General features: G+C 40.3%; 1 protein-coding gene across 1 annotated transcript in view; it reads right to left on the reverse strand.

The window, feature by feature from the left end:
- GUCY2F (guanylate cyclase 2F, retinal) overlaps window positions 1-26,232 on the reverse strand; it is a 100,397-nt gene that overhangs the window by 60,081 nt on the left and 14,084 nt on the right. Inside the window, exons 3-6 of the mRNA XM_055337469.1 lie at window positions 13,746-14,100; window positions 12,283-12,367; window positions 8,337-8,433; window positions 2,995-3,126 (exon numbers count right to left, since the gene is read on the reverse strand). Coding sequence (XP_055193444.1) covers window positions 2,995-3,126; window positions 8,337-8,433; window positions 12,283-12,367; window positions 13,746-14,100 — 669 coding nt within the window. The remainder of the gene's footprint in view (window positions 1-2,994; window positions 3,127-8,336; window positions 8,434-12,282; window positions 12,368-13,745; window positions 14,101-26,232) is intronic.

The following is a 26,232-nucleotide window of genomic DNA, read 5'->3' on the forward strand; positions in this document are numbered from 1 at the left end:
CAAGGTCAGAAGGCTAGGTAGTAACAGAACCAAGGTCCTCCACTTTCCACTTTATTGCTCTTTTCTCTCATGGGCTTTCTTTGGTTTGGGGGATTTGTGTGTATTTGTTTTAAGATTTAAATAATTCTCACAAACTCTATAAGCAAATTTTTATTGAGTCTCTGTGTGTCCTATTTCCTGAAAAATGAGGAAAAGGAAGGAAATAGGCAGGTTTTATCTTTACCACATATGCATTATTTGTTTTGTTTTTTCCTTTAAAAGTGAAAATAAAATACTTCATTCATCATTCACTTTTTAATTAAGAGGAAGAAACATCAAACCTATCCACTAAATTTTTAGAGGTAATTTAAAGTCTATCAGTTTTGCACTAAGGCCATAGAGGATTAACTAAGAGTCAAGAGATCTAGGTCCTGGACCTGATTGTGCCTTAAATTCAGGGGTGGCCTTAGGGCAGCCACTTCGGTGGCCTGAGCCCCAGTTTTCTTATGGACAGAGCTGGACGATTCTGTGATGAGAGACATGGTTGGTGGAAAGGAGAGGGGGATGGAAAGGAGAGGGCTATGTGGGATATAGAAGAAGGTGAGGAAAAAGTAAGAAAAAGCGCCTTGGGAAAGGAAGATGAATAGGGAGGAAGTATAGTGGGAAGAGAGAAAGGAGACAAGGAGGAAAACACAGGGAGAGATTGAGAGGCAGGAAGAGTCAGAGATGAAGAGGGAGGGATAAGTTCAGTGGGTTCTCGCTGAGCGTATCAGGATTGTGTTACTGCCCACCTCACCCCTCTCCCCTAGACTGTGGCTATTAGAGTATATTGTGACATGTTCCCACTGGGTCTGCTATTCCCAGTTCTCTCTCCCCAGTGTTCTGCTCTGGGGATGTATGAAATAAGGGTCAATTTTCTGGTGCGGCTGCTAAGGTGCCTCATCTCTGTGCAGAATCAAAGTGGGAATTTGTATCACTGTCGCACAATGTAATGGCACATCCTAGGGAAGCCTGTCTTTTGCTATCAGCCATCTGCTACCCCGGGCACACTAGGTAGAACTTGTAGATCTTCCAATAACAATACTTAGGAAAATCTGATTTATTTTAAACAGATGCTAGTTAATGAATCTTCTTTAAAACACTCCCAATAGAGAACCATTTCAGAAGGCACACTGAACTTCTTTGTGTGATCTGTTGATTCAATTAACTTATGCTCTTTCCCAGAGTCCTCTTCAGCCCTAGCCAGGCAGTTTTCCAGCTTCGGCTGTCTTTCTTTGCACCCTGCCATCAGCCTAATCTTGACTTCATGGTGTGGTATTATTCTCACTAACACCCTCCTTTTGTGCATATAAAGGCTCCCTTTGGCCTATACAGTTCAGAAATACTCATGATCTGACTAAGTCATTATGGGAACTAACTCAACCCTTTGCCTCCTTCCAAGATGAGGAAATATCTGATGGATTCTTAAAGGCCAGTTACATATAGATGTTTATTTTTGCCCTTCTCAATTCTACACTATAACCTCCCATCTCCACCAAATAAAACATAGCACAATTCAACACATAAATTCTTACATAGAATCAGAGAATCATAGCATATCTGAGCCAGAAGAGACCTTCAAGATCTCTTAGTCCAGCAATCTCCAGCCCTGGCTGCACACACAGGGAAACTTGAAAAGAATTCCAATGCCTGAGCCCACCCCATACCAACTGAATCAGATTTACTAGGGATGGAGGCTAGGCACAGGTATGTTTTTCAGTTTCCCATGGAGATTCTAATGAGTAGCCAAGATTAAGAATTTAGTTCAACCCCTAATTTTACAGATGAAAAACCAAGAGATCGCCTTAAGTTACTGAGATTCATTTCAGAATCTTAGAGGTGTCAGTACTTTCATAAAGCTATCAGCCCACTGCATTTGACATTCAAAAGCCATGTGATTGTCTTGGTTTTGGTTTTTGAGAAAGTAGAGCTATCAATTCCCCAAAGCCGCAAGTTTACATGTGAAGCAAATCTCTTTGATTAAATTAGCTTCAAGGCAAGATCCAAAGGGTTTCCTGCTACAAATTTAAGTCAGAGCACTCAGGTACACTGAGAAAATATATATCATGCCTATCTTGGTGTTTTAGGCCTCTCTATCAATTATTTGGCCAATGGAGGAGAGCACTCATTTGGAAAATTCAATACGTTGGACAATCTAAAAACTCATTCTGTTCTGTTTTGGACTTTCTTTGTAGTTACTATTGAAGTTGAGAGTGTTTGCTGCTTTTGGGAGTATCTTCAAACAAAACAAGAAAACCACACTGGGAAGCCATCATTTAGGAGGGACTAGTTTCCCTTTTACCCCCTGCTTAACTCTTTCCTGCTGAGAAGAAACAGTTCATCCCTCCAACTGTTGCAAGATTTGTTCTGGTTGCCAAATTCCAGTATCTTAGAACAAGGGGTCAGGGTTGGCCTCTTAAAGCTTGAAAGACAGAAACTTAAGTGAAAAAAATTTTTCATTCTATTTTACACAGTATAAGATCACCTGTTACAGGCTAAGGAAAAAAAAAAGAAAAGAATAATTTTAAAAGATTTCAGTAAGATCAGAGGATAACAGGTTTAGGAAGAACAACTAGAATTTGAAGGGAAGGGTTTGCCCAAAATGCCACTCTACAAAAACATGTTTCTAGACATTCCATCACAAACACATGACTCAGGAATCATTTCTTCTATTATTATACCCATTATCTTCTAGAATGTGTGACATGGTTAAGTGTTTGGCTCCATTGACTTTTTTTTTCACGTACACAGTACACAGATGGAGTTGAAAGACCAATGAAATTATAAGTAGATCAATTGCTGAGGAAAATCTTTGTCGAAAAGCTCAGCTAAACAAGTCCATGGGTGGATAATGAACAAAAAGAACTGGAAGGACTTACCAAAAGCCTCAATATTTTTTCCCAAAGACTAACTCCTAAAATGTCTCATTTTAAAACCTGAGAAGGCAGCAGATTAGATAGCTGTTGGATATCCTACCTCATAAATTGCTATGTTGGAATTTTCATAGGTAGCTGGAGTTAGACTCCCTGAGGAAAAAGAGAGCCTTGGGGACCTCCCACTTTGGACTTCTGAGGTGATTTGGAAGCTTACACTGGCACGACTTCCTCTCTGTGAAAGGATTAGGGAAAAAAAGGTTATAAACAAAATTCTCATGATTTAGGACAAGGCATTGAACTATGGTAAAGATACTGTTCTTATCTGGCTTTTTTTTTCCTCAGAGAGTAACTATAGGAATTGAACTTTGTAAACATGAAATTAATTTTGCCTATCCCCCAGAACAATTTTTTTAGGCTAGGGTTTCTATCATGCTTCACCTCCATATACCACAAAAGAAAAGTAAATATTCGCAGGTACCTCCATCCCGTAAAAAGGATTAGAATCAGTGATTTGGAGGGCACCTGAGTGGCTTAGTAGGCGAAGGGTCTGCTTTCACCTCAGGTCATGATTCTGGGTTCCTCGGATTGATCCCCACATTGGGCTCCCTGCCCAGCGGGGAGTCTGCTCCTCCCTCTCCCTGTGAAGCCCCCCTCCTTCACCCCTGCTCATGCTCACTCACTCTTGCTCTCTCTTTCAAATGAAAAACTAAGAAATCTTTTTTAAAAAATCAAAGATTTGGAGGTAGGCAAGAAAGAGCACCAGTCATAATTTAATCTGGGACCTTCGTTCCATAGACAAAAATAAGAACATAAGCATCTAACATTTTGAAAAAAATCAATAGCAGAACTAGCACATAATCCTGCTCTTCTGGCTCTCAGACCTGTCTCCTTTTGTTACACCATCTTGAAAGGCAGTCTTCTTTGTACAGGCAAGATTAATGGCAGAAGGTATCCCAGAAGGCAATAAGATAGTAGAGAGTGAGTAGATCGTCTGCTCATGATTTATGAGTCTGATGCTTAAATAGGCCAAGTTCTTTATTCCTTGATTTGTTAACTTGTACACACAAATCTGGTAAAAGAGGACCAGGAAGTACATCACTGAATGACAAGAGGAAGAGTTATCTGCAATCTGTAGTAACCTTTAAAATTGAATATCTTTTTTTTAAGATTTTATTTTTTATTTATTTGAGAGAGAGAGAGAGAGTGAGCAAGAGAGAGTGCACAAGGGAGAAGCAGGCTCTCCACTGATCAGGAACCCCAACACAGCGCTCAATCCCAGGACCCTGGGATCATGACCCAAGCTGAAGGCAGTCACTTAAACCGACTGAGCCACCCAGGTGCCCCTAAAATCAAACATCTTTATCTTCAACTAAACCAGCAAGCTTATTTCATGTGAGGAAATCATAAATCAACAGGTTCCTCATATTCTCTTCCATGTCCCCAAATGTGCCTTTCTTGGAATTATAGCCATTCAGAGCTAGCAATTACATTTTGTATAATCTAGGCTAGCCCCCACCCCCTTCAACTCTAACACCCCCATTTTACAACAAGGAAACAGAGACCTCATGATGGATATAGGAACTGGACGAAGAATGTGGATGTCATAATTCCTGGTCTTGTGATTTTTTTAACACATCAGGCTCAGTTTCACTCTTGCCTGCCAGTAAAAATGAATCTTAAGTACCTTCACATACTCTGCTCTTAATGATCTTTGATAAGCTGAAGATCACTAGTTGCTTTAGCCCTGAGTTAAGTTCAGTCCACCAAGACCAGCCTATCATGAAGTTCCAAGGCAATAGTAAACTACACCTAACTTCTAATGTGTTGAAATCTCAACAGCTCATGATTCAGACAAGATGTAAAACTTGACTCTTCACATAACCCCTGCATAAACCTTAACTCTCCTCAACAAAGCTAGGCCAGGGAGGAATCTACTTCTCTTTCATTCTTTATTTTCATATCTCAGCAGGCGCACCTAAATCTGTATATTGAGACATAGGCCTCTCCATGAAGGGGCACAGGAAAAAGCAAGAGAATCTGCCAAAATCCACAAACATTTGGGCTTCAGCTTTACTTTCTTCTAAAAACTTCCTCTCTTGACCTGACTTCTACTGACCTGCCAATTTTTCTAGACTGAATTAATTTTATATTCACCAAGAGTTTACACTTTCAGACATTCCATTTGGATGGAATTCTTGGCTTGGCTTCTTGACTGATTAGATACAGCCAGCTGCAAGTTTGTGACTACACAGCAATTAAGGAAAACGTACGCTTCCCCTACCTTTTCCCATCAGAAACTCTGATACCAGCCAAATGCCAAAAGGGATATGGAGGCCAAGAGCTATGTTCTAGAATAATGCCATCCTTTCCCACCTGGGCCAAAATAGTAAAAAAATAAAAGAGACATTCTCTATAAAGCTATCAATCCCTGTTGCTTTTCATTTTTCTTACTCATACAGTAAAAGGTGCTGATTATTGGGGTATTTTTTTTACTCTCATTATATCAAAATTTATGCACAAGTGAAAGAAAGGATATATCATCACGAACAAGTTTTTTTTTAATTTAGGCACTTTCTTCATCTGAAAGTAGCACTACCTGTTATTTATAGTGATTTTGTGAGATGCAGTACAAAACCCCAACACGTTTTGTGTTTCAGTAGGAAAGAGAGAAGGCACAGGTGGAGCTTTTACAGACTTAACTGGACTAGTGCAAGGCCTATACAAAGAGGTGGCTAATTCAGCCCAATATCGATCTGTCCTTGTTGTTTTGACACTTGAGAACCAAAACATGTAGGCAATTGAGATGAACTGTCATTTTGACATGGACACCACCACAGGAGTAGGAATTTTAAAAACAGATTTATTGCTCTTAACCAAAACTTTAGTAAACATTGCCACATTTGAACAGCAACTTCTAATTATCTGCTTTTACTACTTATTACCCATTTCTGGATAAAATGTCATGGGATTAAACACTTGCTTTCCCAGTATTGGGTTATATATTGGGATTGCTTCAGAGCTTGCACTTCAGTATCTACCCCTTCTGATTAAGGTGGGAAAGTTCATACAAGGCATATAGGGTATGGCAAATCCAGACAAATTCTACTACTGAGTCCAGGGTCCTCTGGTGGCTTTAAAAATAGAGACTAACATCAATACATTTTTATGGTATGAGAGTGGAATGTAGCTTTCAGCCACAGTGATAATTTTGGCATTCAGCAGTACATTTCCAGGAACATGATATGAACCTTACAAAAAATTTTTGATGATTTAAACAAATAAGAGTTAGGGTTGGAATTGAGAATTAAATTAAATAGGTGAATATTTCATCTGTTTCCAACTGCCCAGAGTATTGCCATGTAAACCCATTGTCACCCAGCCAACTAGTTCAAGTATACTTTTCATTTAGTGATCAGTTTGGTCACAGAGATCATTAATTCTCAGATCTGGTACACTGGTTTAGCAAAAGTAACCAGCACACAGGGGATAATACAATGTGTCTGAATTCTCTCCTTATATCTCACAATCACTATACCCGAATTTGCAAAAACTAATGTCTTTATTTTGGCCACACAGACTAGGCACAGAGAGGCATACTCTCTCATTACTAGTTACAGTTGACAAAACTCTTCCCCATACTGTTTTTTTTCCCAGCTTTTGTTTATGCTGTTTTCTCTGCTTACAGGGGTCCAGAAGATAAATATAAATTGGTAACATAGGTTGAGTATAGGACAGTAGAGAATGATGGGGACTGTGTCAAACTGCAGAGAGCTTGCCTTCCAAAAAGGGCAACTACTACTGAATACAGACCGATTGCCATGACAATACCCAAAGCTTATGGATGTTCCAACCTTTAAAAAATACCCATAAATCCAGATTTTTATGTATAATCTCCCAATTTCAAAATTCTGGCTACTATTTTTTATAACTCTAAGGATCAAACAAAAGTGGTTACTAGTTTATGACCTGTGATCCAGACAAGTCCTATCCATCCTTGTTTAAGACCCAGCTTTGGTGCCAGGTGTCTTAAAAAACCTTCTTCCCGAACAAGGGGTAGTGGAAAAGGAGGTGGGCGGGAGGATGGGGTAACTGGGTGATGGGCACTGAGGGGGGCACTTGATGGGATGAGCACTGGATGTTATGCTATATGTTGGCAAATAGAACTCCAATAAAAAAATATACAAAAAACAAAACAAAACAAAACAAAACCCTTCTTCCACTGATACATCTCCTCTGAAGTTTACCGTACATCTAGTGTCTTTGGTGCAATATGGCAGCTCTCAGCTCTCTTGTGTGGTGTGATTTGGCTCTCTGATTTAATTGTAATCTCTTTGAAGGCAGGAAAGACATGTCATCTCTCACAAAGCCTAGCCCAGGGCCAGAACGCAGTAATGGGCATACAGTGAAGAGCACCAGTTGCAACACTATCACAATCTGAACAGAACCTCCAGGGACATTCAACTGTCTTTCACTCGTTGATTCACTCACCAAACTTTTATGAGCACCTATTATACTATCAGCACTAGGTCAGGTGCTATGGGCTGACATAATGTACCTCTGCCCTTGAGGAACTAGCAATCAAATGCTGTACTCATATATACTAAAGAACAGCTACATGAAGTCAAAGCTACACTATTGCTCAAAGTGCACTGCATCACTTCCACAAAACTGTTCTAAGACAGCACTATATACTAGAAATGTAACCTCAGCCACATACACACTTTGAGCTTTCTAGTAGTCATGTTAAATAAAGTAAAAACCAGGTGAGAGTAATTTTAATTATAAGTTTTATTTAACCCACTATATCCAAAGTATTATCATTTTGACATGTAATTAATATATTTTTTTAATTTCATGAGATATCTTATATGTTTTTGTACTAAATCCCCTAAATCCAGTGTGTATTTTATTCTTACAGCACATCTCAATTCTGACTCGTCACATGTTGTTTTTTTAAGATTTTTTTAGGGGTGCCTGGATAGCTCAGTCCCTTAAGCATCTGCCTTCAGCTCATGTCATAATCCTGGTATCCTGGGATCAAGCTCTGTATGGGGCTCCCTGCTCAGCAGGGAGTCTGCTTCTCCTTCCATTCCTCCCCCCTACTTATACAATCTGTGTGTGTGTGTGAAATAATTTTTTAAAATAAAGATTTATTTATGTGTGTGTGTGAGAGAGAGAGAGAGAGCGAGCATGAGTGGGGGGAGGGGCAGAAAGAGAGAAAGAGAATCCTCAAGCAGACTCCCCACTGAATGCAGAGCCCAACACAGGGCTCCATATCACCACGCTGAGATTATGACCTGAGCTGACATCAAGAGTCGGATGCTTAACTGACTGAGCCACCCAGGTGCCTCCAGACTCGCCACATGTTAAGTGCTCAGTAGTCAATTTTGGCCAGTGGATACCATATCAGAGAGTGCAGCAAGAAAAGAGGATGCTTCTTACCTTACTGCCAAGGTGGGGGTTGATAAAGGTCACATCCTCCAAAGTCAGTAGAAGTCTATTGAGTCCCTTAATCAACTGGATCTTATTTATACGACGCCTGAAACAAATGTAAAATCAGAGGGTCACTTGGGGCTGGGTATTTTACCAACCCAGGATAAATTTGCCATCACAATAGAAGTTTTTAAATATACAAGATAATGGAGAGAGTGACCACAGATAGATCTTTACCTTAGTACCCACAGCAAAGAGAAACAGCAACCCTGGGTCTCATGACTTGCAGAGTTACAAAGACCAAAAGAAAAAAATGAAGATGCCATTGAAGAGGCATGCAAAGGGAAGGGTGAAGATGCTGCACGGGGATAGTAAGTCAGACCCAGACCCATAAAGTAGTGATCCCACATCAAGAGCACATTCAGAACAGCACCTCATAATACTTGCAAAAAAACTCAACATCCTTTCTCTTATGCCACAGTATATCTTCTAATAATACCCAGGCCAAGAATCATTAATCTCCATTTTAGAGACACAAAAACACATTAAAGAAACAAAACAAAATTAAACATATTGTGAGATGCCCTAGCCTGAGGCAGAGCTGGGACTCAAATCCTTGGTTCCTGGCTGTGGGCCCAGATTTCTGCCCATAAGACCAGTTGTCTTGCAAAGTTGCATCTCTGCGTTGCCAAAGCAACAGGTTGAAAAGTGGAAAAATTCAATCAGTTGGTTGCTTTGTCTACATGATTCCAAACAAGTGGGCTGACTGTGTTTTTCTTTTTTCTCTTTTACTGAATAGGTCTCTTGTCTCAGCATTACACAGATACGGTGTAAACCTGATTCTCTTCAAACATGCCCATTAATTTGCAGCGAATGTAATAATTTCCTACAAATCAATTACTAGACACATAGAAGTTTATAGTGTCTCCCCACACAGCCAGGTAGGTCATCTCAGTTGAGCTGACCAGGCAACTTGAGGACCTGAAGGATACCTTGGATTTAGTCTGTGTAGTTGTTTTGTTCTGTTTTGTCTTGGGGGCTCTGACAGCTACAGTTTGGCTTAGCTTTTTCCATAACCCCTTAACGGTCATCCTGTGGAATGTATTAAAGCCAGTGCCAGAGTAGGGAAAACAACCACTGAATCAAAATGCTTTATCAAGTTGCTCTAAGGAAGCCTGCGATGTCACTGTAGCTTTAAGCACCAGCAACACAGTGCGTTTGTCTCAGTGATTCCACTGGTTTGTAAACAAACAATTAATGTGTTTCTAATTGTCTGCCAACAAATATGTCCCTTATCACTGTGGGAGCTGCTGCCCTGCAGAGAAAATTAAAAGAGCCCTGTAGTGAATTCTTGGGTAGAGTGCATGAATCTTTTGGCAAAGTAAAGTATCACTCCCCAACTTCTCTGTCTCATATGTGTAGTGAATTGTCTTAAAGCAGGCACACCTGTGAAAATAACCATGCTACAGAACACACTCTAGTAGAATGAGAACTGGATTCCCAATCCGGAGACCTGGGGTGTAGCGCGGATTCTGTCATTAATTAGCCAGATGACCTTAGATAAATAATTTAACTTCTTTGTGCCCTTGTGTCCTCATCTGTCAAGCAGGATAATGGTTCCTGTGTTACCCGCTTTATAGAGTTGTTTTGAAAATCAAAAGAGATAATATATGTGAAAGTGGTCTGAAAAGCATGAAGCACCATGAAAGTATAAGAGCTCATTATTATCATTATCATCATTAGTCTTACAAAACACTGGAGAGCTTTATAGAAAGGCAAGGCAATCTGGTTCAGAGTAGGGAGAAAGGAGGAGTTCAAAGAATCCTTTGTTTTGGGGTGGTTGGGCTCTTTGCACATCTTTCTTTCTGAAAAAAAAAAAAACTTAAACAATCAAAACACAGAGAAAAGGAAGGAACAGAGAGTCACTCTCCTACAAGTAATCACCATCTATTACAGAAACTCATCAGACGCTCATTTCTTCTGATTGCAGTCATGGTGGGCAGAGAGGGAGGCAGGCAGCAAAGAGAGGACATCTTTTGTGCTTTGTTAGCCGAAGAACCAAGGACCAAGTGACTCTGGGAAATGATGTGCCTCTCTCCCATCTCTGAGTTTTCAGTGACCACTTGAAGTACGAATTGTCTCAGACTCATTTTCCTCTCCATTCATTTCCCTCTCCAGTCTTTTGGCCCTTCAGCCCACAAACTCCAAACACAGGCCCCCTCATGATTTTTCAAACTTTTTCCCCTTGCCTTCCCAAGAATTGCAGATTGAGTTCACTCTAAGCTGAAGGAACCAGTCTGTTCCCTGGGAAAGACCAGTGACACTAGGCATGGGGGTGAGGTGGGAGGTTGACAAGTCACCTAAAGCATCTGAGTGACTCCATTTTTGACCTTGCCATGGGATGTTTTGGCAGTAGGTACCCAGAGCCGATTACTCTTCAAATCTCCCTAGAGAGGGGAGCTTTCCGACTGGATGACATTTATTTGCACTAAGCATCTCATGATGTTAATTCAATACTTCGGTCTTTGGCAGCAGCTAAACTCAATACATTAAATTTCTGTTCTGAGCAGGAATATGTCACAGTCACATAAATTAAAAGAAAAACTTCCTTTGAATGAACATCTTTGTCAAGTGTGTTCTAGCAATTCACAGCTACACACCACTCTGAATGGCTTTATCAAGTTTGGAATGAGGAGATTGAATAACAATAGTGGGTTTTTGCAGTGATGCCAATGTACCAAATACTAAGAGTACCACCTGTTAGAGTTTCAAGCCAGGATTTCACAGACTCGTTAGAACACCAGAGCTGGAAGGGCTCTTAAAGATCACTTAATCCAATCCCTTCATTTTACAAATGAGAAACTTCTGGCCAAGAGAGGTTTTGTGTCTTGTCCAAATTTACACAGATGCCTAATACACTCTAGACATTTTTTTTCTCAGAACTTGCCAAAATAGCTCCACTCCATTTCCCACCAAGTTCATGTCATATTGTTGTCAGGATCACTCTTACAAAGAGATAACAAAGGTGTGGTTAGCAGGATGGAAAGAGTAAAGTGGGAGGGAAGAGCTGATTTCACTTTTCATTTTTACTTTCCCCCAAATTGTCTTAATATGGGAAGGGTTCCACTGTTAAAATGCAAAGATTATGAAAAAGGAACATCATATTAAGCCATCTTCAGCCATTTGTCCTTGACCCTGAATTCGTTCATCAGAGTAGTTGGTCACCTGTCATGGGATCTCAGGGAGAAAGACAAAGACTTGATGTTAATGATGATATTGATGATTAGCCAGGATAGCTTTTGTCCAAGGAAGAACAGTGTGAGTCTGGAATATGATACCCTAGGCAAAAGGTCTGAGTGTCAAAGTGAGGATTTGAGGCTCAATCATCAGGAGAATCCCATGTGCCTGGAAAGTAGGTGAGACTTTACCACTTGTTGAGCGCCTACTATGAGTCAGGTATTACACTAGGTGTTTTAACTACTTTATTTAATCCCTTCTACAATCCTGTGAGCTGGTGCCATATTCCCAACTCTTGGATTCTAGCCAAAGTCTGACCAATTCTTGGAATTGGTGAACATATCCCAATTCTAGTTCTACCGGTCCAAACCATTTGGGGAAAAAAGTGGGTAGAGGAGGCTCTGCCAGTGGAAAAGGAAGCACAGATGGGGAGTACACAGGCCCTAAAGGACTAGTTCTCTTATTTCATGATAGTGGGGAGAGCCAGTTCTACTCACAGACAACAACACTGACAACACAGCTGAGGAAGTTATTCTTGGCATCAGGAAAACACTTCACTCTAAATGGGGCCAGTAGGGAGGGTAAATCACTATGGAAAACAGAAAATCAGTGGGTCATGTAATGAGGAGATTGTATTGAAACATGACTTCCTGGAAATAAATATTAACAAGGCTATTATGTGCTTGTACTTTTGTATACAAAAAGAACAAAAATGTACCTTATAAAGTAAGCAAATCCATTAACAGACAGCAGGGCTATCAGCAAAGCAAGGCAGACCATCACAGCAAAGGCAGGGTCGATGCCTGTAGAGAGCAAGAGGAAGAATGGCATTATCAGAGAGGCTGTAAATAAAGGGCACCACAGAGCGGCTCCTCATGCTTTCTGGTGAGTGTAAAATCAAGCCACATCTACCTAACTTAATTCCATTTTTCTACAGCACAGTATGTCTTGTTGACTTTATGGACACAGAAAGCAATTTTGCTGTTCTGAAGCAAAACCACTCACCACTCTGACAATAACAAATCACACGAATTAAGGCTGACCCGGGTGTTTCTTTGGAGGAAAAAGTCCATGAATGAAAACCTTTGAGAACCTTAATTTAAGTTGGATAGCAATAGAGTTCTTGAGAATAAATATGTTATCTCACCTTGAAGGGTAAGTATTCTGCCACCTTCATAAAATAAAAGACCTTTTAAATTCACTGGAGACCATAGACCTCGTAAGTAATAGATGGAAAACACAGCACTTGTCCTTCAAGGGTGAGTCTGATTTTGATAATTAGGGTTTCACTGAGATGTAAATTGGCCTCTAGAAAACCTAAACATTTGGATGGATTACTAAGATTTCAGAAGGAAATATATGAGGACGCTAATATAAAGGCAGCCTGGGTATGTCACGGTCAAGCAAACTAGAAATTGAAGTCCATTTCAAATAGATGCATTTGGTTAGAAGGGCGTGGTATATGCTTGCATTGTAATAATATGGATCCTTCCAAAGTTCCCCTGCCCTCTGGCTCTCAGACATTTGATGGAGTTTTCACTCTTCCTCAAGCTAGAGGAATTCCATCAATCAATCAAACTGCAAGTACTTATTGGATGCAGACTGTGTTGGTTGTGGGGAGTGGGGGGCATAAGAATTATTAGCCATGGTCCCTGCCCTCAAGGAGCAGTATGTTTGGGAAGGGGAGACACAATCAATACACAAGAAACAATTGAAAAGCAATTTTGTGCTAAGCTGTAAGGTACAGATTTTTAGTTCAACGGGAATTCAGAGAAGAGAGGATAGAGAAATGGTATTTCTGTGGGTGGACCTGACTGGCAGGATTTGGATATATCAAGGGAAGGTGATCTTTCTAGCAGGGGAAATGATCACAGGTCATAGTTGACAACAGACCAAGGAGAAGACTCATGTCTTCCTCTTTCTCTTCCTCTTCATAGGGAGATCCTTTTGAAAATGAGTGGGGGTAACTTTTAAATTGTGATTATCCAAAGCTGCAAAGTACCTCTCATTGTCCTCCTTATTTTAAATTAACTACCTGGAATGCCAAGATGTTTATCTCCCCTGAACACAAATGACTCATTCTATGAGTGTTCAAATGTTAAAATCTGCCATCTCTTGAAGAGGTTCCCTGGTAACCCACGCTGTGCCCAATTGACTACAAGTGGTTTTTCCATTTCTTACCTCCTCGACAGATCTTCCCTTCAGCAAACCAGCATTTTGCATCTGCTCGAGGGGGCCTGTCACCAGGGAAGTGAATGGGGGTCCCTCTGAACTGTAGCAGCTCCGTTTCCATGTCCACGGTATAAGTACTATAGAGTTCCCATTCTTTCCAGTTGGTGTCCAGAATTACATATTCTGCAATTCCATTTCCACTTGAATCTGTCCTTATCAGCTGGTTGAATCCATAGAACTGCATGTTTCTGGAATGCTGAACCAGGCTGGCAGCACTAGCCGGTCCATTTTCTTTCAGAGCATTATTCATGGCTTGTGCGATAAAGTAAATTGAATTGTAGATGGTTCCAAACAATGGTGAAACCTATTTTTAAAAATTACAATTATCTTGAGCCCCAGTTGCCCTAGAGCAATCTCAGAGTGTATTCTAAGCCTGTGTTCGTTATTATGGGCTGCACGTCTGAGTGGAGGAGAGCTATGAAGACCCAGAGGAAAAAAACAATTGTTTCTGAGGACTTGCTTGGTTTCTCCTCTGAATTTTTCTGTTTTTCTCCCCCAGGCCTTCACATCTTTAAATGTATCGAATATGACAATTTTATGAGCTAACCAAGTAATACACAATATATTTTTATGCTCCTAAACTAATGAAATGATTTAGAGTTATAAAGGGCACTAAAAAAACAAGTATAGAATAGACAAGAGTCACTCAAAGGGGGATCCCTGGGTGGCGCAGTGGTTTGGCGCCTGCCTTTGGCCCAGGGCGCGATCCTGGAGACCCGGGATCGAATCCCACGTCGGGCTCCCAGTGCATGGAGCCTGCTTCTCCCTCTGCCTGTGTCTCTGCCTCTCTCTCTCTCTCTCTCTCTCTCTCTCTCTCTCTCTCTCGACTATCATAAATAAATAAAAATTTAAAAAAATAAAAAAAAAGAGTCACTCAAAGGAAATTTACCAGGTTAATTACTGGTGCATTATGCATGGTAAAATCATTTTGCTGGCACTACTAGAATGGTAGGTGTGTGTGTTAAGACTGTAAATAATGTGTCTCCACAGCCCATGTCTGTGTCCTGTCTTAGTCTAAAATGGCTCTTCTCCTAGACACATGCTCCCCAGGGAAAGTGAACACTAGAATACAGTTTGAAACACATATTTCCCCTCCCCACACACACCCAAATACAGAGCCAAATATTGTAATGTATGGAGAATGTGGGTTTTAATTAAGAAACCCTATACCCTGTTGGTGTCCAAAGCAACAAAGCTTTGGTGAGAAGCCACTGTAAAGTAGTAAGGCTTCTATGGTGGACAGCATGACTCTGCCTGCTATATAAATACAGTAAAAACAACAGCATGGGAGTACTGAGCCTAATGCACTGCTTCTTAACCGAATAAATTTGGTTTGGGAACAAACTTGTATCTCTTCCAAAAAGGTAGGGAAGAAGAGAGAATGATCCTTCCCTTCTCCCCGCCGCCCCCACCCCCACGGACCATGGCTTCATGGTTTTCCATAACATTTCACTTCTAGGATGGAGTTCAAGAAAACTATAGTCATACCATTTTACTGAGCTTCAAAGAAAGTTGATACTTGCTATTTTGGTTTCATGAGGTCTAAAAAGCTATCTTCCTGTAATAACCTTCATCTGAATAAAAGAGTTTAAAATAGAGTGAATAAAAAAAAGAAAAATAAATAAAAATAAAATAGAGTGAATCATTTTCATGTTGGAAATACAAGTCAAGATGCAGAGAGGTGTAGTAGCAGCTAGCAAGACACTGCCAGGCCTGGTTAACGTAGAGCAGAGGGTTTTCAACTACCCAAAGAGTGTCAAAAATACAAATGCCCAGAGCACCTGGATGGCTCAGTCAGTTAAGCGTCTGCCTTCAGCTCGGGTCATGATTCTAGAGTCCTGGGATCCAGCCTGTGCATCATCTGGCTCCCTGCTCCATGAGGAGCCTGTTTCTCTCTCTCCGTCTGCTTCTCCTCCCCCCATTCCTATTCTCTCTTTGCTCACTCTCTCTCTCAAATAATTAAATAATATATTAAAAAAAAATGCAAATGCCAAACCCAACCCAGACCAACAAAATGAGATACTTTAGGTTTGGGACCCAGTAATCAGTATTATTAAAACTCCCCAGGTAATTCTAATATACATACGGGGTTTAAACCAACAGTACAGAAGATGACACACTGGCCTGTGGTCTCTTCCTAATGCCAGAATATTAGGCAAGTCACTTAGTCCCTCTCTCTGGGCTTCAGTTTCTTCCTCTCTAAAATGTTTAGAAACACGAAGGTCTAAACCTTGGAGATCATCCGGTCTACTTCTCTTTCTTTTTAACAGGAAAGGGAGATGCAGAGTAGTTAAGTGATTTGTCATGGTCACTCCCTTGGGCATACAATCAGGACTAGAACCCAGGTTTTTTGTTTCTTAGTTTAGCTTTTTTAAATTTTTTTTATTTTTTTAAGCTTTTTTTTTATTGAAGTAGGTGTTACCTGCGGTCTTCTTTAGGTGTGAACCCCTGTGAAATCTCCCAACACTTGGTCTAGTTCAGGAACCAAATTTAGCTTGCAGACATTTCAGTTCGGATTGTATATGAGTTTTTTTTCATATCTCTGATCTTTTAACATGAGAGCATTAAACAGCTCAATCCTTAGCCCTCTTTTCTATTAACACTCACTCCATTGGGGACCTCTTCTGGTCTCATGGTTTTAAGTACCACATCTATGCCGTCAATCTCAGATGTATACATCCAGCACAGACCTGTTTCCTAAATTCCAGACTCATAAGTCAACTACCTACTCTGGTATCTCTACGTGGATGTTAAATTTCAATGTACCCCAAATCGAGCTCCTGGTTTTCTCCTCAAATCTTCCTGCTTCATCTGTAATGAGTCTTCCCCCATTTTTGTTTAGAGTTGCTCCATGCTTCCAATTGTTCAGGCCAAAAACCTTGCCCCGGATAACAGAGTTAGCTAAGAGCAGGGCAGAAAGCAACACGTCAGTCCCCTGAGCATTTGTTCAGTGATCTCTCTCCACCACCCTGCCTTAACATGCACCGTAGAAACAGGCATGGCGAACAGATGGCATGTGCTGCCACCCAGGCATCCACACTTAGTTGTCCAGCACACACTGAGGTTCTCTTAAGGGACTTTCATTAACTCTCCCTTTTGACATTCTCAGATGCTCCATTTAATTGTCTTCAGGATTTCTGCAAGAGCTTGCCTGTTTTCTGGGGCTTTCGTAGGTTATGACAATAAGTTAAGGCTGGAAGGTGGAGTATAAAATCAATACTAGTAAAACAAATGAGTTAAAAAAAACAAAACACAGGGCAGCAAGCCCCTGAAAGCAGAGAAAATGCTAGTATGCTGTTTTGAAAGGCACAGAGCCTTCTGGGAAAGAGACTGCATCTACCTACAGCCAAAAGTTAAAATTGAAGCTATTAAAAATGACACCCTCACCTCAGAGTTGACCCATCTCACAGGATTTTCAGCTGGCCAGGCTATACTGCCCTTCATGTTCTTGGATTGACTCCTGTTAGTGCTGACAGACAGCAACTTTCCAAGACTACTGAAACCTGAAGCCTGTTTTTCAGGATTTTCTATCCTCCACCACACATCACACACACACACATGCACACACCACATGTGCGCATATGCACAAATGGGCGTGCATGTTCACACGCACATAGCCACAAAAATATAGTAGAATGACCTAAAGCTAAAGGAAGGAGCATAGCTATAGCGATAGCATTGGGTTGCAAAAGAACTGTCACAATGAATGGCCCGCTCTCGCTGTTAGGGCTTGGATTTGTGCTCCAGCTTGTCTGTGTTGCTGTTTCACCCACTGTGCTCTTTGGCAGTAGAAATTGCTGCTGCCCATAAGTCAAAGACACACTCTGTTAGCATTGGTCACAAGAGGTCTCCAGCTGCAGATACTGCAAATAATGAGAGAACGAAGAGGTAGAAGGTGGAGCAAGGGAAGAAAGCCCTCTCCACCACCTCTGTCCCAGCTTCTGGCTATAACTCCAAAGAAGCAAAAAGGGACTGGCAGAATTTCCCTCAGGCGCTGACCTTGTTGACATCACAGCCCAGATTGGTGAACCAACTCACAAATCTATTAGTTTTGCCTGCTGTATAGACCTGAACCTGATTGAATGAATTATGAATAAATGAATGACAATTGATTGTTTGTTATTCAGAGACTTTAGCTAGCTCTACCCTAGGCTTCATGGAGCTTGGTATCCAAGAAAACAAGGTCTGGGCCAGGAGCAGCGATTTTCAAATTTGTTCAATTTAATGGTTCATGCTGTTGTTAGGTTGACTATCATCAGTTCAGATTTACTGTGCTTGAAAGACACAAAAACTGACTTCCACAGCGTTTTGCCCTTAGAAACATACATGGAAACATACTCGGGTTGGAAAGCAGCATTTGAAGGACAAGATGGTAACATCTCTTTTAAACAAAAAGGCAGGCACGTGCAGGGATAGAGAAACCAAATGGTAATCAAATTCCTGTTGTTAAAGGTAGTACTTCCAATAATACATGATCTCAAACCTTGGACTTAGCCAAGAGGCGGCCATTATCCAATCTGTTTGATATGATACTCATAAACACAACACCTTTATTTTTATGGAAGGATTCCTTTATTTCTTAATAGAATGATGTACAAAGACATTTGTAGCCAGTGTAAGCTGCAGTCAACCTTTCCTGACAAGTGTCTGCTGGACCCTATCCTGGAATGCTTCAGTACTAACCACATCCCCTGCAGCCTACTATCCCCCTGCCAGGCACCCATATTTAAGGTAACAGAAAGCAATGACTACAGGAGCTTCAGGTCTTCCCTGAGCTTGCTGAGAAATCCAGAGGATTTCCTTTGCTTAGGCAAGTAAGGCTACATTTGGAAAAATTATTCCAAATGTGTGTTCCAGCAATATGCATTTGTAGCCAATATAATTTCAGTGAAAATAAGCATGGGGAAGACAACAAAAGTAAGGGATGCAGGCACTAAAGCTTTATTTCAGAATCTATTTCAGATGTCAATATTTAAAGTCACAAAGTGATAATCCTTGCCCAATCATCCTGAGACTAAATCAGGAAATTTTCCCTGGCTTCCCACTCCCCAATCTCCCCATTCTGATTTATTGTTCTCTTTTCATGGGCCCTCATAATGCCCTAGCACCTCCTATGTTAGAGGAAAACAATCTAAAAACCCCATTCAAATGAAAGTGTTAGTCACTTAGGAATATTACTTTGAATAAAGCACTGGACATGGGACACGGTGTAATTTTTTAAAAGACTAATGTGTGGGGACACCTGGGTGGCTCAGCAGTTGAGCGCCTGCGTTCTGCCCAGGGCTTAATCCCGGAGTTCTGGGATCGAGTCCCGCATCGGGCTCCCTGCATGGAGCTTGCTTCTCTCTCTCCGCCTGTGTCTCTGCCTCTCTCTCTGTGCCTCTTATGAGTAAATAAATAAAGTCTTTAAAAAAAATAAAGCCTAATGCGTGGTTAAATGGTCAGGTTCTGGTAGCAAATTAGTGTTGGAATCCGAGCCGAGCTCTGCCACTTGCCAGCCGTATTACCTTGGAAAAGTTATCTCGAGCCTTAGTTTCATCATCCATAGAGTAGAGATAATAATGCCTGATTTGTAGGCTTGATCTGAGGATCTGATGAGACCATTTATGTTAATTACCTAGTACAGAGTAAGCACTGGATACCTGAGAGCTGCTATTGTTCGTACTTCAGAAGAGAAACACAGAAGTCTAGTAATACCATCCTTGGAAGCAGAGTGGTCAAATACCTTGTCCCAGTCTTGAATTTGTGAGCAATAGGTAAAAATCCCAATTTTTAAAATATATTTTTTATTGAAGTTCGATTTTCCAACATATAGTATAACACCCAGTGCTTATCCCATCAAGTGCCCTCCTCAGTGCCCATCACCCAGTTACCCCATCCCCCAGCCCGCCTCCTCTTTGTTAGTTTCCCAGACTTAGGAGTCTCTCATGTTTTGTCACCCTCTCTAATTTTTCCCACTCATTTTCTCTCCTTTCCCTTGTAACTCCTTTCACTATTTCTTATATTCCCTGTATGAGTGAAACCATATGATGATTGTCCTCCGATTGACTTATTTACCTCAGTTGTATTTTATTTTATTTTAAGATTTTTATTTGTAAGTAATCTCTACACTCAAGGTTGGGCCTGAACTCACAACTCCAAGATCAAGAGTTGCACGCTCCACTGACTGAGCCAGCCCTTAAAAGTCCCAATTTTAGACTCGGTGTTCTTAGCACCCTGAAATGGTAAAACTTTTGCCTTCATTGAGGGAAAGACTTTATTTCTATTTTGTTCTCCATGATATAACCTGCAGAGTGCATAGCCCACAGTAATAATAAAAAGAACATTAATACGACTAATCATAAACATGTATTAAGGGGTTATTAAGTGCCAGGCAAGCTCTTTATGAATACTAACTTATCTAATCCCACAATAATTCTGTGAGATAGGTCCTATTATTATTCCCAACTTAAAATAATGAAAAGAAGATACAGAGAGCTTAAGTAAATGTACAGCACTCTGCCTTCAAAGCCCATGATCTTAACTACCGTGTTATATTTGAGCTTAATAAATACTACTAAATTAATTAACTGACTGTGCTAGACTCACCAATAACTTTTTCTGTAACCTCTTTTTTCCTTCATGGCTTCCTGATTGAGGATAGTGAGATCCAATTTTTTTTTTCTTCACTCTCCTCCTCCTCTCAAATATCACTCCCAAACAAGAACAAGGAACAGAAACACCAACCCTCCATATTTGTTAGTAATAGAGGATGTCTGTAACTCTGACCCACAGAATAAGAAGATGGAAAGTGGTAACTGATTTAGCAGAATGGGGGGGGGGGCGACTAAACCCAAGTACCTGAAGAGGGGAATGTTGGTGAGCAACAAGTAGATTTCCCCCTTGAGAATTCCAGAAAGACTCAGGAATTAAAGACACCAAGTACTATAGAAGAAGCAGGAGTAAGGCAGAACTTTAAAGAAGGAACAGCTTTTTGAATGTCCCTGTAAGGAGTAGTTAGACATCCGCCATCCCCACCTCTATTGAGAAGAGTCAGATCCCTGCTGGGAACAGGTTAAATCAATCCAGAGCTGGGACACCTAATTCAAAGAAGGTAAAAGTTAGGCATGCCACAAAAAAGAGTGATGAAGTTAAAGTCTTTACACTTAACAATGAGAGTCCCAGTCTCCTTCCCCCAACAAGATTCCTGGAATAGTGACAGCCAGGATTATGACTCCCAAGGAGATGGGAGCATTCTTCCCTGAAGAAAGTGTAGCCCAAGAGGCAAGATCTACAGATGTTGACCAAAAAACTCCAGCTGGCCAGCCAATTTCCCTATGCTGAAACTCATTGTTCAACAAACACACAATGTAGATACACCTTCAAATCTGTCTCTTAGACCTTCACTCTTAAATACGGGCAACCAGGATCACGAGAGAAAGCTTCTAAAATGAAGTAGAAAGACCAAAACAAAGAAGCATGAAAATTAGAAACGGAGAAAAACACAGACAGCAGAAAAATACTTCAAAGAAAGTACAATAAAAAAAAAAAGAGGGGATCCCTGGGTGGCGCAGCGGTTTGGCGCCTGCCTTTGGCCCAGGGCGCGATCCTGGAGACCCGGGATCGAATCCCACGTCGGGCTCCGTGCATGGAGCCTGCTTCTCCCTCTGCCTGTGTCTCTGCCTCTCTCTCTGTGTGTGTGACTATCATAAATAAATAAAAAAATTAAAAAAAAGAAAGTACAATAAATATTTTCTGAGAAATAAGAGAAAAAACTATATTTACAAAACAAAAGCAGGATGCCATTAAAACAAAATTGTCAAACCAGGAGGGCACCTGGGGGGCTCAGTAGTTGAGCATCTGCCTTTGGCTCAGGTGGTGATCCTGGGGTCTTGGGATCGAGTCCTGCATCAGGCTTTCTGTGGGGAGCCGGCTTCTCCCTCTGCCTACGTCTCTGCCTCTCTCTCTGTGTCTCTCATGAATAAATAAATAAATCCCTTAAAAAAAAGAATCGTCAAACCACAAAAACCAACTCTTGGAAATTAACAATGTGATAGAAAAAAATTTTAAAAATCGGTAAATGAGAATGCAAAATTGAGAAACTCTTTTAGGAAGAGTAACTTATAACAAAGACATGAATGATACAAGATAAATAATTAGACAAAATCAACCTAGGGGCACCTGGGTGGCTCAGGGGTTGAGCATCTGCCTTTGGCTCAGGGTGTGATCCTAGGGTCTCCAGATCAAGTCCCACACTGGGCTCCCTGCAGGAAGCCTGCTTCTCCCTCTGCCTATGTCTCTGTCTCTCTCTCTGTTTCTCATGAATAAGTTAAAAAAAATCAACCCAGATAATCCTATAAACAAGTAATAGTATTTCTAGAGAGATCAAAGACAGTACTGATGAGGAAATTATCAAATAAATAATATACAAACATTTCTCAGATGGAATGAGATTGAAAGGCCCCATAATAGATCCTGCATAATATACGGCAAGGACCAAACATCATCATGAAATTTCCTAACATCAGGAATAACAAGATAGTCTTAAAAGCTTCTGGATCCCTGGGTGGCTCAGTGGTTCAGCACCATTCCAGGGCATGATCCTGGAGTCTCAGGATCGAGTCCCACATCAGGCTCCCTGCAGGCAGCCTGCTTCTCCCTCTGCCTGTGTCTCTGCCTCTCTTTCTGTGTGTGTGTGTGTGTGTGTGTCTCACGAGTAAATAAATAAAATCTTTTTAAAAATTATTAAAAAATAAATTTAAAAAAGCTTCTGGGGGAGATGGGGAGGGGCAGAGTGTAAAGAGGTTGCATCAAAGATTCAGGAATAGCAATGGCATTGGAGTTGTCAATGACAACAATGGAAATAAGAGGACAGAATGCCATGTCTTCAAAGTGCTAAGGGAAAATGATTTTATTTTATTTGATTGATTGATTGATTTTAAGTAATCTCTATACCCAATGTGGGGCTCGAACTCACAACCCTGAGATCCAGAGTTGCATGCTCCTCTGACTGAGCCAGCCAGGTGCCCAAGAGAAAATGATTTTTAACCTAGATTTATATACTCAAACAATCAATCATGAAGATAGAATAATGACTTTCAGACATACAAAATTTCAAAACTTTACCTTCCATGTATCTTTCTCACTAAAGAATGTGCTCCATCAAAACAAGAGTAGACAAAAAAAAAAGTCACAAGATTCATGGAATAATGGATTCAGCACAGAAAAAAAAAGAGAAAGAGACCTTCCAGGATATTAGGGAGATCTTATCATAACAGTTTTGCAGAAGCTTTAGAGAACAATAAATTTATATTGGAACAGGTGGGTGGAAAGCCTCAGAAAAAACAAATGAAATTGATAAGGAGTTTTTACTATGTATAAAATTGTTCTGTGAAAATTCTATAGATCTATCAATGTGGAAAGACTTCGAAATTCAAATTAAGGTAAACAAATTTAAAAACAAAGCAATTATTAATCCCAGTAAAAATCAAATGTTACATGTAGAATGATTTGTTACCACAGTATACTATGTGGATCAGCAATCAATGATATTTTGATAAGTATAATATTAAAAATAAAATATGAATTTAACTAAAAATTGTGGCATACCTATAAGGAAGCTTTGAAGGAATATAAGGAAGGATATAAGAGCTAAAAATCCTCAACTGTAATTAGAAAGTCAAAAAATAATATCTAAATTGATTAATCAAAGGGCACCTGGGTGGCTCAGTCCATTAAGCGTCTGACTCTTGGTTCTGGCTCAGGTCATGATCTCAGGGTCGTGAAACTGATCCTCAAGTTGGGCTTCACACTGGGCATGGAGTCTGCTAAAGATTCTCTCTCCATGGGGTGCCTGTGTGATGCAGTTGGTTAAGCATCTGACTCTCGACTCTCGGCTCAAGCCCTGATCTCAGGGTCCTGAGATCAAACTACGCATCAGGCACCATGCTCAGCACAGAGTCTCCTTAAGACCTTCTCTCCCTCTCCTTCTGGCCCCCCTCTCGCCTTCTCTTTCTCTCTCTCTCTCAAATAATCCTTAAAAAAACAAACAAAAAAAGATTTTCTCTCCTTCTCACTCTGCCCCTCCCCATTTGCTCTCTCTCTCAATAAAAAAATAAATAAAATTAATTAATCAAGAGATACCAGAGAGAGACAGACAGACAGACAAGTAGCAGTACAGTATTTAGAAACCCAGAGGTAAATGCCAGAATAAAGAGCTAAAAGGTCAAGAAAGTGGTTGCTTCTGATGAAAGGTAGGAGGGAAGCCTAGGGACTGTTTTGTTGTTGATGCAAACTTTTTAGCACTTCTTAACTTTTAAAACTACGTGCTCGTATCACTTTGACAGTCTGGTTTTACTTTTTAAAGAAGTAAAGGCATAAATTAAAAGAGATTGCAAGCCACTGCTATAGGCAATATAGCCTATCTGTAGAAATTTCAACTCCACTGGAAGTTATTGAGCAAGAGAGAAATACAGCCATGTTTTTTATTTTTTTTATTTTTATTTTTTATTTTTTTAATTTTTAAAATCCTTTATTTTTAAATAAAGTTTAAAAGTAATGTGAGTAGTGTAAAATATTCAATACAGAAACATATAAAGTTGAAAGTCTCATGTAAACTACACTATTTGAAGAAAGCCATTAGTTGACTTTTCTATGCATCATAAACACAAATTTTTAAGTGAGCTCATACTATACATTTTTCTATTAATAGTTTATTGCACTTAATATTATCATGGCCATTTTCCATGTCCATACAGAATAAAGGTAGTTTATTAATTTTAATAGCCATATAGATTTTCTTAGATGGCTGAAACGTGTTATTTAACCAATCCTTTACCAATAAACACTTAGGTTTTCTTCTGTATTTTTCTACCATGTAATTTTTGTCTGTAGTATCTTAAACATTGTCACTTCCTGTTTCACTCTGTCTTCTGGTTTGAAAAGTAAGTTCAGTGTGGCCATGACCTCCAGTTTAATAAATACTTGAATCTGTTAAGTTTTGATATTGGTAGACAGTATACTAGCCAGGACTGACTCAATATTAAGCAATAGAAACCCAACTCAAAGTAACTTAAAGCAAAAAAGGGTATTTATTGGCTCACATAACTGAAAAGTCCATAGGGATATACTAGCTTCAGGCACGGTTGGATCCAGGGGCACAAACATTGTCATCAGGACTCAAGTCTCTCCATCATTTGGCTCTGCTTTCCTCTGCACTGGCTTCATTTTCTGGCTCATTTAATATGGTGGGCCCTGTTGGTTAGAGCTTTCATACTACAAAGCCAAGCAACCTCAGTAAAGATAGCTTCTGAGCTTCTCCTCCACAGTTCAGTAAAACTCTTATGGCTGAGTATCACTGGACCAATTTGAATCAAAACATTCTAGAACCAATCACTATGGTGAAAGAGATGGGACTATGCTGATTGATCAAGTCTGAATTACATGTACACCGAAGAAGCTTAAAGTTAGGCCAGACTGTCTGAACCATGTAAACTGGAAATAAGGAAAAGTGGTTCCAAGAAACATCAGAGTTGTTATAAAGAGTGCAATAGATGCTGGTCAATCAAAAACAACTGATGTCAATGGGAAGACCAGATACTGAAAAATTCGCTTAGTCTCTGTTCAGTAACAGCTGGCATTGTTACTTTCTTGATAATAAGATTATTTTGAAGAAAACATCGTGAGGAGTAAGTCTGTCCTGTACTCAGGAAACCTGTAATCCATTTGAAGGGAATAATCAGGGTAAAAACTAATTTACAGAGCATTGATATCAATCTGCCCATTCTTCCAGATAACATCCTGGCTATTGGTGTGGCTAGCCCTGGTGAAGGTAAACCTATTTGCCTGTTTTATGTAACCCAGCCCTGTCTGCCATTTTTGAAGATTTGCAATCAGACTGGCTGTGCTTGAGAAAACTACAACTGGTATCAGCCTGTCTTACACTCATTTCCACCCAGGAGTTTTGAATTGAAGCAACCTGCACCTCACCCCCACCCACTCCCCTGGACTTACTGTTCACAACTGGAAGGACCATGCTATATACTACTTGACCAGCAGCTCTTTTTAAGTGCAGAGTAAGTCTCTACATATATATATTTGATCATTTTCAGCATCTGAGACCTTATACTAGATCTGAAGGACTACAGCAGACTGAAAGCACTGTCCATTCCTCTCTTCTGCAGTAATACAGAGATGACAGAAATGTACCAGTTCACCTTGGCAAACAGCTAAAAAGAACACAAGAAAAGGTTTCCACTTAAACTTACCACTGACTTCAGCAGCCTCAGGACTATTTGCCAATGGGAGGCTTGTTCTGCTTTGTGTCAGCAAGATGGTTGGGCTCTCAGATTCAAGGCCACCGAGTTTACTTCTGTTGAAATGCTATTGCATCATCCAAAGTACTCTATTGGACATGATTATTCCCTTCAAATGGATTACAGCCATGTTTTTTATTCAT

This window comes from Nyctereutes procyonoides, unplaced genomic scaffold (genome assembly GCF_905146905.1).
Source record: "Nyctereutes procyonoides isolate TBG_1078 unplaced genomic scaffold, NYPRO_anot_genome, whole genome shotgun sequence".
NCBI lineage: Eukaryota > Metazoa > Chordata > Mammalia > Carnivora > Canidae > Nyctereutes > Nyctereutes procyonoides.